General features: G+C 45.5%; 1 protein-coding gene across 1 annotated transcript in view; it reads left to right on the top strand.

Annotated features, from left to right (window-relative positions):
- KSR2 (kinase suppressor of ras 2) overlaps positions 1 to 11,690 on the top strand; it is a 272,120-nt gene that overhangs the window by 130,763 nt on the left and 129,667 nt on the right. Inside the window, exons 4-5 of the mRNA XM_025208577.1 lie at positions 6,935 to 7,004; positions 11,185 to 11,268. Coding sequence (XP_025064362.1) covers positions 6,935 to 7,004; positions 11,185 to 11,268 — 154 coding nt within the window. The remainder of the gene's footprint in view (positions 1 to 6,934; positions 7,005 to 11,184; positions 11,269 to 11,690) is intronic.

Here is an 11,690-nt window from a genome sequence, read left to right as displayed (position 1 = left end):
GTAGAACCACGTGTGATTCTGGGGCCCATGTCTGGGAAAGAGAGAGATTAGCCATATCTAGACTGGAAACATGCTATCAGTATAGCTCTACCATTACACTGGCTCAGCAATGCACTCCGATAAGTAGCTTATCCCGGCACGGCTGTATCAATGTAGTAACATAATTTCCTGTGAACAAAACTCATTATACTGGTGAAAGGTGCAATATTGCTGGAACAGGCACTCCTCACTTAACGACTGAGCTCCGTTCCTGCGACTAGGTCATTAAGCGGTCGTTAAACAGGTAGGTCGTTAAGTGAGGAGTACCTGTATAAGCATATCCATACTGGGGGATGTAGCCAGCCCAGCTGTGTCAGGGAGCATGCTTCTTCTTTCACTGTCCTATCAACATTACAATGCTAGAAGAAGCCTCTGGGAGAATCCACTCTGGGTTTTTCCTCCTTCCTCCCAGAGAACTTGCCTACTCCCTATGTTCCCTGTGTAATATAGGCTGCTACTTTGACAGTGGCACTGGCCCAGCCCCTGATTAGAGCACGAGGCACACTAGCAAAAGTTTGCTTACAGTGCAAGAGAAAGGAAGGAAATGGAAAATTTCCAAAGTTTATATTGCTTTCAAGCCAGAACAGTAGTTCGTGGGACCAACAATGGCACTTCTCTGGCCCCAGGCCTTTCTGTCTGCTGAATTTCAAAAAAGCAGCTGCCTTTGAAAGTCATTGAAGCTACTACATAAGTCACAAAAATCCTCTCAGAATGGGAAGTATTAAGTGACTGAAATGCTAGGTCCCCTTTGAATATTACAGCAGTATTAAGAATCATGACCCCATCTGGGAACCAACTGTGTTAGTATGTATATGCACAGTACCTAAGACTGTTCCTGCCCCAAATTGCTTACACTCTCAATAGGCAACAAGAGGAGGAGGAAACAAACCTGGAGAATGGAAAGTCCCAGTTCACAAAGGTGTTTCAGTGCCTGACTCACCGCTGAGTTTCATAAGGATTTGCCCAGATCAGACATCAGATTAGTGGTAGTCAGAGAAATGATCCAGGCCTCCTGACTGCCAATTTTTTACATTAATTCTACAGTCCTATAACTTCTAATTGGAGACTCTGCTGGATGCGTGCAAATAGACTAAAAAAGATGTAGTCAAATGCAAAGCTGGTGGAATAGTAGTATACTTCACGTATGAGTTCAGGCCCTGGGTCTAGCTCCTTGCTAAGGAGGCAGATGTTTCAAGAGGTTTGTAACATATTTGGAGAGCTGCTGGCTAAGTGGGACATTTTTGGTGAATCCCAGAATAGTCCCAGATTTGACATGATTTATTTTTATCTGCAAATTTGCCTTTCATTATTCTCCTGTCTTAGAATAAATTTCTGTCCTCAAATGTGGGAGCAGAAGGAACATCATGTAGTTTAGCCAACCAACCGTAAACAGCAAAGACACTGTTCTTAAACATTCTACACTGAAAACTTTCCAAATTATTTGGCAGGTGCTTGCAAATGAATGTAAAAAGCTGTAGGTTTGGTTTATGAGCAAAGAATGGCAGAAAGATCAAGTCCAATTCTTGCTGAAGTCCTTGGGAGTCTTCCTCCTGTTAACAAGACAAATACACATACAATTTATAATTTAGGGATAAAACACGTTTGGGAAAACTTTTTGAAATAGTCAGATTTGACCCATGTGTCTATGCCTGAGTCTGTATCTTACTTCATCTTTCAGTTTTCTGTGTCTCACAGCCAAGGTATTTCTAGTTGGTTTAGCTTTTTAGGTTCTATGCTTGTCTTTGGGTGTCAGGAGACAACAGGATATCTGCATGTGAAATAGGTAGGTATTTGTGTCTGTCATCTGGGTTGATTTTCTTTAGCTAGACCAGGAGAAACAGAAGTTTTATCTGCAAGTAAATTGCAGGTGCCTTTGGCTTTCTAGGGAATATGTGAGATTGTGTAGCTGATGCTCCACCAGAGACATCCCAAATGTCGAGATGTGCATATTGATTTTCATTGTCTTTAGGTTGGGGGAAAAGCTAAAGTTTTGGAATATGCGTCATGGTTGCCAAGTTGTAAACTTGGTTGCCATAGAGAGAGAAAAAAATGATACCTTTTGGATTAGAAGGGGCTAAGAAGGAGCTAGAGTAGCTTACTATCAATATATATTTAAGGCATATTTAATATCTATACATCTGACCATGCTCCCATTTCTTAAGAAATATTATTGGTAACAGATATTTCAACCCACTCCAGGGAAGTGTATGGAAAATAACCATTGTACAGGAAGTGGCATGTAAATGTAACCTTCAGAAACAGCACATAATTAAAATACATTTCAGCCTGATATATTAAATTGACTAGGAAAGCAAACAAAGGTCCTCACTGCCTATATGAATAATACTGAAAGTATATTTAGTAAGGGATTGGTTGACATACAGAAAAAAACCCAGTGGGAGCAGAGCTAGGGTCTGCCTTACTGCCCTCAACGATCAGTCGAGTGGTTTGGGCTTATGTCTGTGATGGATAGCTTTTTTGGCCTTGGAGAGAATCATTACGGATTACCATTTTGTGCATGTGGGGGCTCAGAAAACTGCACATCATTCAAGGCCTGTCTCTGGAAATGGGCCACTAGAGTAGTCCTCACTAGAGTAGCATGAGCAATACACAGACTTCTTTTCAAAGACTGGGCAGCCAAAAGAAGATTTAAATCTGTACCTAGGATTGGGGGTCTTTCTAAAATACAGGCATTACATCAACTTAGTTAATTAGGCTGGATGCAGGAATGGACAAATGCTGAAGTCCTCTGTTATGCATTGATGCCATGGAAGGCTTTCCATTGACTGCATGGATAATAAATCAGTCCCAGATGTGTATTTAGTGTATCTGGCAGTCACTATCAGTGCATGATATGCTGCCAGTGAGTGTGATGATTTGCTTGGCAATGGCTCATCTATCCTGGCTACATCACTCAGGGAAGAGCAGGGCACTGGCTAACTTTGATTTGTTCCATCAGGCTTGGGGCTTATTACCTTTTCCCTTCCTTTTTCTCTCAGAAGGGGACTACAAGAGAAGCTCTTTTTATGTTTAATATTCTCCTTAAACAGTAGCTACCTTTGCTGCTAAGAGGCTGACACTTGGCTCTTTGTTAAGATATACAGCCAGAGGATGTGTGATGTCTTATTAATAAATTATGCAGTTGCCATTTAAGCTTCATTTTCTCTTCCTTATTTGGAAACCATTAACTATATCTAAGATGTGCATTCCCTGCTAGCCACAGTCTGTGTGTGCTGGTTCTAGTGTATTATAGAAGAGTAATGAATGCAGGCACACACCTGCACACACAATAATAAGGTATGTAGGTCAAAGTAAATAAGGTCCCACAGGGGTCTGTCCTGGGCCTGGTGCTGTTCAATGTGTTCGTTAACAATTTGGACGCTGGCATAGAAAACTTCTTGAGCAAATTTGCAGATGACACGAAACTGGAAAGGATTGTGAATAGGGGTGCTCCAAAAGAGATTTTGGGGGCTGATACGGATGGCTGATTTTAAATGAGCCCTATCAGCCAATACCAATCCGATTGCTGATGTGCAGCCTGGCAACATGGAGAGCATCATCTGGCTGGTAAGTTTGTTGTGAGGGAAGGAGAGTGGGGGGCAGATCGAGGCCCCTTCTGTGAGGGAGGGAATGGGGCTGGCATTGGAGCTGGGGCAGGGGCAGGTGCTGCACAGCCGGGGCGGGGCGAGGCAGGGGCAGGGGACAGAGCTGTGGTTCATCCAGGGTTTGTGGCGAGGGGGGTGGCTCCCACTGCTGCATGCACCCCGGGAGGACATGGGAGGCATGTGCCCTCAGATCTGTGTGTGGGGCAAGGGCAGGCAGCTGCTGGGGTTGGGGGTGGCGCTGGGCTCTTCCCAGTGTGGGGGGCTGGACCAGGCTGCACTCAGGGAGGGCGGCGGCGGTGCTGGGAGGAGTTTGTGGGGGCTATGGCAAATTTTGTGGTGGCTGTAGCCCCCCACCACAGCCCTCCTTCCAGCACTGCTGTTGCTCTCCCTGAGCGCAGCCCCAGCCCGGCCCCCTGCCAGGAAAAATCTAGCACTGCCCCTGGCACCAGCCCGCAGCAGCAGCCTGCACGTGCTCCCCATGACATCCTCAGGTGTGTGCAGTGGCAGGAGCCGCCCCACCCCGGCGTCCCTCAGATGAGCTGCGGCTCCGTCCCGCACTCTGCCCCAGCTGGACAGTGTCTGCCATTGCCCCTGCCCCAGCCCTGGCACCTGCCCCACTCCCTCCCTTGCCATGGGGCCCTTGGTCTGCCCCACCACACCCCTTCCTTCCTCTATACCCCTTCCCCCACAACAGACTTACCACCCGGGCCCTGCTTGCCACGCTGCCAGGTGGCGCTCCTGGCCACCTGTGCGCTGCACAGTGGCGAGCAGGGCCCGGGTGGTATCATGCATGCAAATATCATGCATGTGATATTTATCAGCAACATTATTGGCCACATCAACCAAAAAAAGCAGATTGCCAATAATTACAATTTTCCTCTTATTGGTGCCAATACGATATGGCACTGATGTATTGGTGCACCTCTAATTGTGAATGTGTTGAAAGATGTGAGCGCAATTCAGAAGGATCTCAACACATTGAAAAGCTGAAGTAGAGCTAACAGGATGAAGTTCAATGAGGACAGATGCAAGGTGCTGCAACTCAGGAGGAATAATCAAAAACACAAACACAAAAGGAGGGATATCTGGCTGGATGGCAGCACTATGAAAAAGAACTTGAGAGTCTTGGTAGGCCACAGACTCAATATGAGTCTGCAGTGTGATAGAGCTGCACAACAGGCAAATATGGTTTTGGGCTCATCAGTAGAAACTTTTGGTGCAAGACACAGGACGTGCTAGTGCCTCTCTACTAGGCAGTGTTTTGACTTCATCTGAACAACTTTATGCAGTTCTGGGCTCCCCGTTTTAAAAAAGGACATAGAGAAGTTAGAGATGGTCCAGAGTTTGGGCAACAAAGATAATCAAGGGCTTGGAAAGCAAGTCCTATGAGGAGAGGCTGAAGGAGCTAGGCACGTTCAGCTTGTGGAAAAGGTGCCTAAAAGGGGACATAATAGCAGTTTTCAAAGACTTAAAGGGCTGCCATAAAGAAGAGGGAAAGCTCCTTTTCTCTCTTGCTGTAGAGAGGAGGACACAGCCCAGTGGTCTGAAGTTGCAAAAAGCACATTTAGATTGGATAGCCATAAAAACTGTACAGTGAGAATAATGAAGTGGTAAAATAGACTGCCTAGGGAAGTTGTGAGCTCTGTATCACTGGAGGTGTTCAAAAAGAGGTTGGACAGGCCCTGGTCAGGGATGATCTATGTGTAGCTATGCTTATGTTATACCATGGCTATTTCCCAAGATTCTGGGCTTTGCTGGTTGCTCCTGCCCAAGCCCCCTCATCCCCCTTTTCTGCTATAGGGTGTTTTTAATCCTTCCCAGAGGCATCGAGTGTTGGCTACAGCCAGGACTGAGGACTTCACTTGGGGTGTGCTGATTCTCTTGCTGGGACCAGAGCTGGAAATTCCTGGCTAGAGGATCTTGCCCCTCTGCTCGGGGTCAGACCAATCACCATAGTTAGGGTCAGGAAGGAATTTTACCCCATGGTCAGACTGGTATGGACCACAGGGTGTTTTGCTTTCCTATGTAGTGGGGGGCATGCCCTATACCCCGGACCTCCTGAGCAACGTTTTATAAAGCAGGACATTGGCTGCCATGGTTTCCATGCTTTACCCGTGGCAGGCTAGGGTGTTAGGTCTATATTGTGTCAGGGTTGAGGGTAGTCTGATGTAGAGTTTAGATTATGGTTGTATGGGATAATGCTGCTTCAGGCAGGGGGTTGTACTGGATGACCTCTGGAGGTTGCTTTCAGCCCTAAATCTCTAAAGCTCCTTCTGTGCATACAACAGCCTATTTCTTTTGTTGCTTTTTTGTGAGGAAAGGAGACGTTGTTTCCTTGTAGAATTAAGTGCTTGACTCTGCAGTGTTCTGGGACTGTGGAAATGAAGTTGTGCCTGAATAAATAAATTGCAGGAGTAGGCCTTGATTTAATAGAGATTGGATAACTCTGGGTACATCTGACCTGTGAAATTAGCAATGAAATGGGGGAAGTTTCTTCTAGCTCCAGGTGACTGATAATTCATTATGCCTAAGTGCTTTCCCAAATAAGGAATCTTGAATGGAGACCAGTGTTACGTTGTCCTGCTGATCTCTCAGAGCATGAAGTGTGGGGCATCTCTTTCTCATAGGGCATGAACATACTGGTGCAAAGAAATAATGACTGGTGACATAAACCTTTAAACCAGGGTGGCTTTGCCAAATCCGGAGTAGAATTACTCCCTGAAAGAATCAGGTCAGATTCCACTGATGTCAGTTTCATTGGTTTAAGTTTCTTCTGCCTACGTCCAGCAAGAAGTCATTTGCTCCTAGAGTATTTACCTGCTCTCCTGCCACTTAGTGGCAAGATGCAATAATAATTGCCTACTGCACGCTGCTATCTCAGGGTAGATACACAATTCATTCCAAGCCTGCTGTAATTTATATGGGCATACAAAATTGATGTCAATGACACTGTGCTATTGGGTAGCCTGTCCATGCCTGCATGTACACATACACATGCACACATGTGTGCACACACGTATGTGTGTGCAGGTGTGCGCGCGCGCGCACACACACACACACACACTCTGTCCCTCTACCAGATCTACCATGTGACTTGGACTTATTTGATTTGATGAAAACATCCCTCAGGCACCAGCTTGGTTAAGCCTCCATTTTGATTTGCTGACTGGTTATAATCCTGCTGGAACAGAGACCTTCTCTTTCTCTGCTCCTTGGCTCAGAGATTGAAGTCTGACCTTCTTCTTTATTAATCCTTGGGCTTTTTCCTCTTCTGTCTTTTCTCCCTGCAGACACACTGTCAGTGCCTCGCTGGTCCCCACAGATTCCCCGTCGTGACTTAGGAAACTCAATAAAACACAGGTATGGTATCTCTGAGGAGAAAACAGTAAGTCGCTAGAATGCTAGATCCTTGTCATGGCAGGCAATACCCATTTGTTCTGTAATACAGTGCATCCTTTCATCCCAACCCCTCAGTTTCCCTGTTGTCTGGATTAGAGTCATGGCCCTGAAATGGGCATGGCCTTTCATCTTGAGCCAGCAACTTACTTTGGTCTGGTTTTGGCCAAGTCCCCAGTACTCATTCCTTTCCAGGGCAGGGGGTCGGAATCAAGGATCTAATAGGTCCTTTCCGACCCTAACATCTATGAAACTATGAAAAATGTGCCTTTTGAGACTGATTGCTCTGCAGCCTGTGCGCTGAGATCCAGTATGCTAGATGCATTGTAGCCAGTTGTTCGTCTTCTGTATGTAAGGTCCCTTGAGAGCCCACTGTCCTGGGCAGTGCCCCAAACTAAAGCCCATTGCTTATAATTCAAGTTGAAAAGCTAACTCCCTAGAGAGGCTGGCACTGCAAAGGGCTCTGGAAAAGCAAAAGTTAAGCTAGGTTTGTAGCTGAAAAGTAGATGATGGAAGGGGAAGGAAGATTTTCTTCAGGAAAAGTCCTTTCCTATAAAAATCCAGCTTTGAGACAAAACCATTTAGAATACCATAGCACAAGAGTTAGTGTAGGATAATGTGCTAAGCCTGAGTGACAGGGTTTTTATGCTGGCAAGCCGCTTCTTAGAGTCAGCTACAGTGTCTGCACCTGTTGGTTTCAAAGTAAAGGGAAAGCATATTGTTAGTCACCGCTGTTGCTGTTGTTTGGGGTTTCCTGACAGTATTGCACTTCCCTACTTAAGTAAGTGGAGGTCTTCATGCTGGGAGTGGGCAGTCAGAACTTGGATCTTTTTCCTTCCTTCTTTCCCAGCCTTACTGAGTTCTGTGTGGCTTCTGCGAAGCCATGACATGTTCATGTCACCTTGACATTGGCTGGTCAGAGCCCCCTGGTACATATCTCTTCTGATGTCACTCCTCCCTGCACACTTCCTTGTTAGTGTCTCCTGAGTCCTGTACCTGGCTGGTTGTGGCCATGGCAATATCCCATGGTGTGCTGCATTGGTGATGAAGTAATGTGAAAACTCTTCAGCTTCAGCCCCCCTCCCTTTCCTGGAGGTAATGCCTCAAGTTCCTGTATATCACCCCTGCTCAAGTGAAGTGAAAGGAGCCTCTCTTATTCACAGTGCCTGGGGATAAGGCCCCAGGCTCTTTGGGACACTGGTAAGGAAAACCATCTGGTGATCAGAATGGCCTAGTCCCAGACTTTATAGTTAGGGTGTTGAGAAAAGGAGTCCATTCAGGATGTATCTTGTCCAGCCACATCAATTCGTGTGTGTTAAGCTCCCATAGCCCAGTTACCAGGAGTAGAGATGGGGTTACCTTGATCTCCCCCCGCCCCCCACCTCCCATCTTAAAACCAGAGGGAGAACTCTTCTTAGCTGTTTCCTTGGTTATTGAAATTGACTGAGTTAACATGGATGACCTGGGACAGCCAAGCAATAAGCCTTGTTATTTCTCTTTCTCCAGCATAGATCCAACAGGAGGAGGGGGGCAGAGGCTTCTCCTTGTATTTCTAACACCTGGGCACAGTGTCCTCAAAGCATACTCAATTCCATTTTAATTCAGATGTGGTTTAGATAAGGCTGGAGCTGTTATCAATAAAAAAAAACTGTACGTTATCTGTGACCTACTGACCTTGAGTAAATTCCATATGAGTCCTACTCTGCTCTTCCATATCTACCATGAGAAAAAGAAATCGAAATGACCTCCATGCCGCTTTCCAGTTGGCAGCTGTTCTGGTGACAGGCTGCACTTGAGATACAGGAAAGGAACTTTGTGTGCCTGTAGCCAGAGCCCGGCACTAGGAGCAATGGGCCTCTCTCTAAATCAGTGCTTTAATCTAGATGCAAGGAGGTTGCTTAAGTTGAATGGGAATTTTTTCTTGCTAGAAATTTCTCTTACTCTCTTTCTCTTTGCAATGAGAGCAACCCTTTTCCTAGCCTCAACAGAGGTTCTTATTGGGTATTATTCATGCTAGTCGCAAAATAGTTAAGAATTACAGAAGCACCCAGATTCTTTGCAGGGTTCAGTTCCTGACTACCCATAGAAAGATGAAGTTTTGTGAATTAACTGGGGGTACATCTAACCGTGGCAAACAGCTGTGCAGGATCCCTGAAGAGCTTCAACTGTTTGCTGTGGCTTTTATTTCCAAGAACACTCATTCTGCTACTAGCTGCCTGGGGCTGATGGTGAACTGCAGCTGAGTGGAGAAGCAATGCTCTTTGAAGTAAAAGCCCCAATAAACAGCTATATGGCTTATCTTTCAGTTGGCAACCTACTGAAAAATCAAGGGGGTTGTGAACCACCCAAGTGTGGAAAATCTGTGTGGTACTGTATTTGTATGTCTAGATGCCCCAACCAGAATCAGAGTCCCCTTGTACTGTGCAAGCATCCAGTCAGAGGTAGTCCCAGTCCTTAAGAACTGACACTTAAAATAGATGGAAGTGTGAAAGGATGGGACCACCTGAGACCTCAAGAGATGGACTAAGTACTCTGAGTTCACAGTGGGAGACCAACAGCTGAGTCTCTGGCTGGTGCCATAGCTATGGTACCAGTCCTTCCTCATTGCAACTGGAGCTTACTGAAGTCTGCGCTCAACAGTTGCTACAGATTAGGTCATTGGCGCCTAGTTGATATTTTGGGTTTTTTCTATGCTAAAATAGTTTCATTCAGGGTATCAATGATCAAACTACCCTTTTGTGGAACAGGGTATTATTCCAGCCATCTTGTAGTCGAGCAGAAGAGGTTTCTGACTAAGAGCAAGTGAAGGTGAGACTACTCTTTTTAGCAGTCCCTAAAAGCTAATATTTCACTCTCAGCTTCTCCCACTCAACTTGGAGGGCAAGTGTTCTCCTTTACTTGTCCCGGCAAGATGGACAATGGGATGTTTACTCTGCAGTACAGTAGTGGCCACCGAATATAGCACACACAAAGCCCACAAATCTCTGCTCTTTCGGATACTTGGACTTCACTTAGGCAAGGGGTGTAGTTTCAGGCATGGGCTAGCCAGCGAAATTTCTTGGGCTCACCCTCAGTTGGTGTGAACTGAAGTCACTGGTGAAAGAGGGATCCCATGTTTATCCTTACTTTACTTACTCTGAGCATAACCTGCCCTTTCTGGACCTACCAAAGGCAGATGCTACTAAATCATGATCCTCAGGTACAGAATCCTACAGCAGACGACTGCTTCAATCCAGAATCTCAGCAGTTTGTTTTCAATAGTTTATGTTTTTGGGTGGCTGATGCTGCTCTAAAGCCTTCTCTTTTTAATGTTGTTTTTATTTAGGTTGTATGGTCCCGAGTTGAAGGTTACATAGAACGGTAAAACGTCAGCCCTTCTGTAACTCCATTACCCTCACTGGAGACACTCCAGGGATGAATTTGCTTCAGTCAGGATTCAGTGGAGTGATATGGGGCAAAATTAGGCCAAAATGGCTGTAACAGTAAACATGCAGAGTGACCAGTTGATAGGTTTGTGGCTAAGGGCAGGTTAATGTGGAAGGGGATCTAGTCTGTAATTGTTAAATTCCTTCTGTTTTCTCGGTTCCTTCTCTTTGCTCTTTCACTTCAGTTGGCTTCTTTCAGATACCACTTCTGCCATAGCTCAGCTGGGTGACGAGGCCCAGTCTCTAAGCTGGGGCTGCTATAAGTTTTCCTTTCTCAACAAACATGCACGTTCTTAGATGGTAAGATCTTTTTTGACAGGGGCAGTATCTCCCAATGTGGCTGAACAGCATCTAACCTACTCTGTTGTGCTTCTGTAGTACAGGGAAGTAATATTATGTTAAGGCTTACAACAGTTTGCTTACTGTATTCTATCAACTCAGTGCTATGGAACTTGCACACCTAAAATTCCCATTTAAGTCACCAAGGGGTTGGGACTAAAGGTACTTAACTAGTTTAGGATTAAAAAGGATAAACTTTGATTCAATAAGCAATTTTGGTTCTCTTGATCTTGTGGACAAGTTCAAATAGCTCTTCTGCGTTAACGGGGCTAGAGAGATGAGTGGAGAGAGGCTTATAAATAGCAAAGTTTCCTGCACCTGGTGGAGGGCACAGCAACCTTGTTTGTACTTAACACTTATCTGATGTTTTTCCTCTGCAGATTTTCCACCAAGTATTGGATGTCTCAGACCTGTACCGTCTGTGGGAAAGGAATGTTATTTGGATTAAAATGTAAAAACTGCAAGTACGTCACAGTTTCTAAGTTGCTTTTGTTGTTCCTTAATGTTACAAAGGGAATAATTAGGCTCGCATTTCCTGAACCGTAGCAGCACAGCTCCTGGGTGTGTGTGTTCTGAATGGGGCTCAGATATACAAGCCCTTGCCTCATTTGCAAGAACCTTAAAAATATATATTCTTTTTGTGATTTGGGACTACAGAAAAAGATCCAGTGTGGGAAGCCAAGGCACTGGAGCCCTGAGTTCACTCAGTGTGTCCCAAGCTAGTCCTGCTTTTGGATTTTGAACAGGCCAACATGAGGTGGGGAGAGGAGTTGGTTCAGTTTCCACAGTCCCATTGATCCCTGAGCTGAGCCTGATAATCATTTTTATAATATAAACACCTGTCCTGTAGGCACACTGACCCAGGACAACAAGGTCACTTCCTGCT

This window comes from Alligator sinensis, unplaced genomic scaffold (genome assembly GCF_000455745.1).
Source record: "Alligator sinensis unplaced genomic scaffold, ASM45574v1 scaffold692_1, whole genome shotgun sequence".
NCBI lineage: Eukaryota > Metazoa > Chordata > Crocodylia > Alligatoridae > Alligator > Alligator sinensis.
Note: the sequence above shows the minus strand (reverse complement) of the source record. Positions and strands in the feature narration are given on the sequence as shown.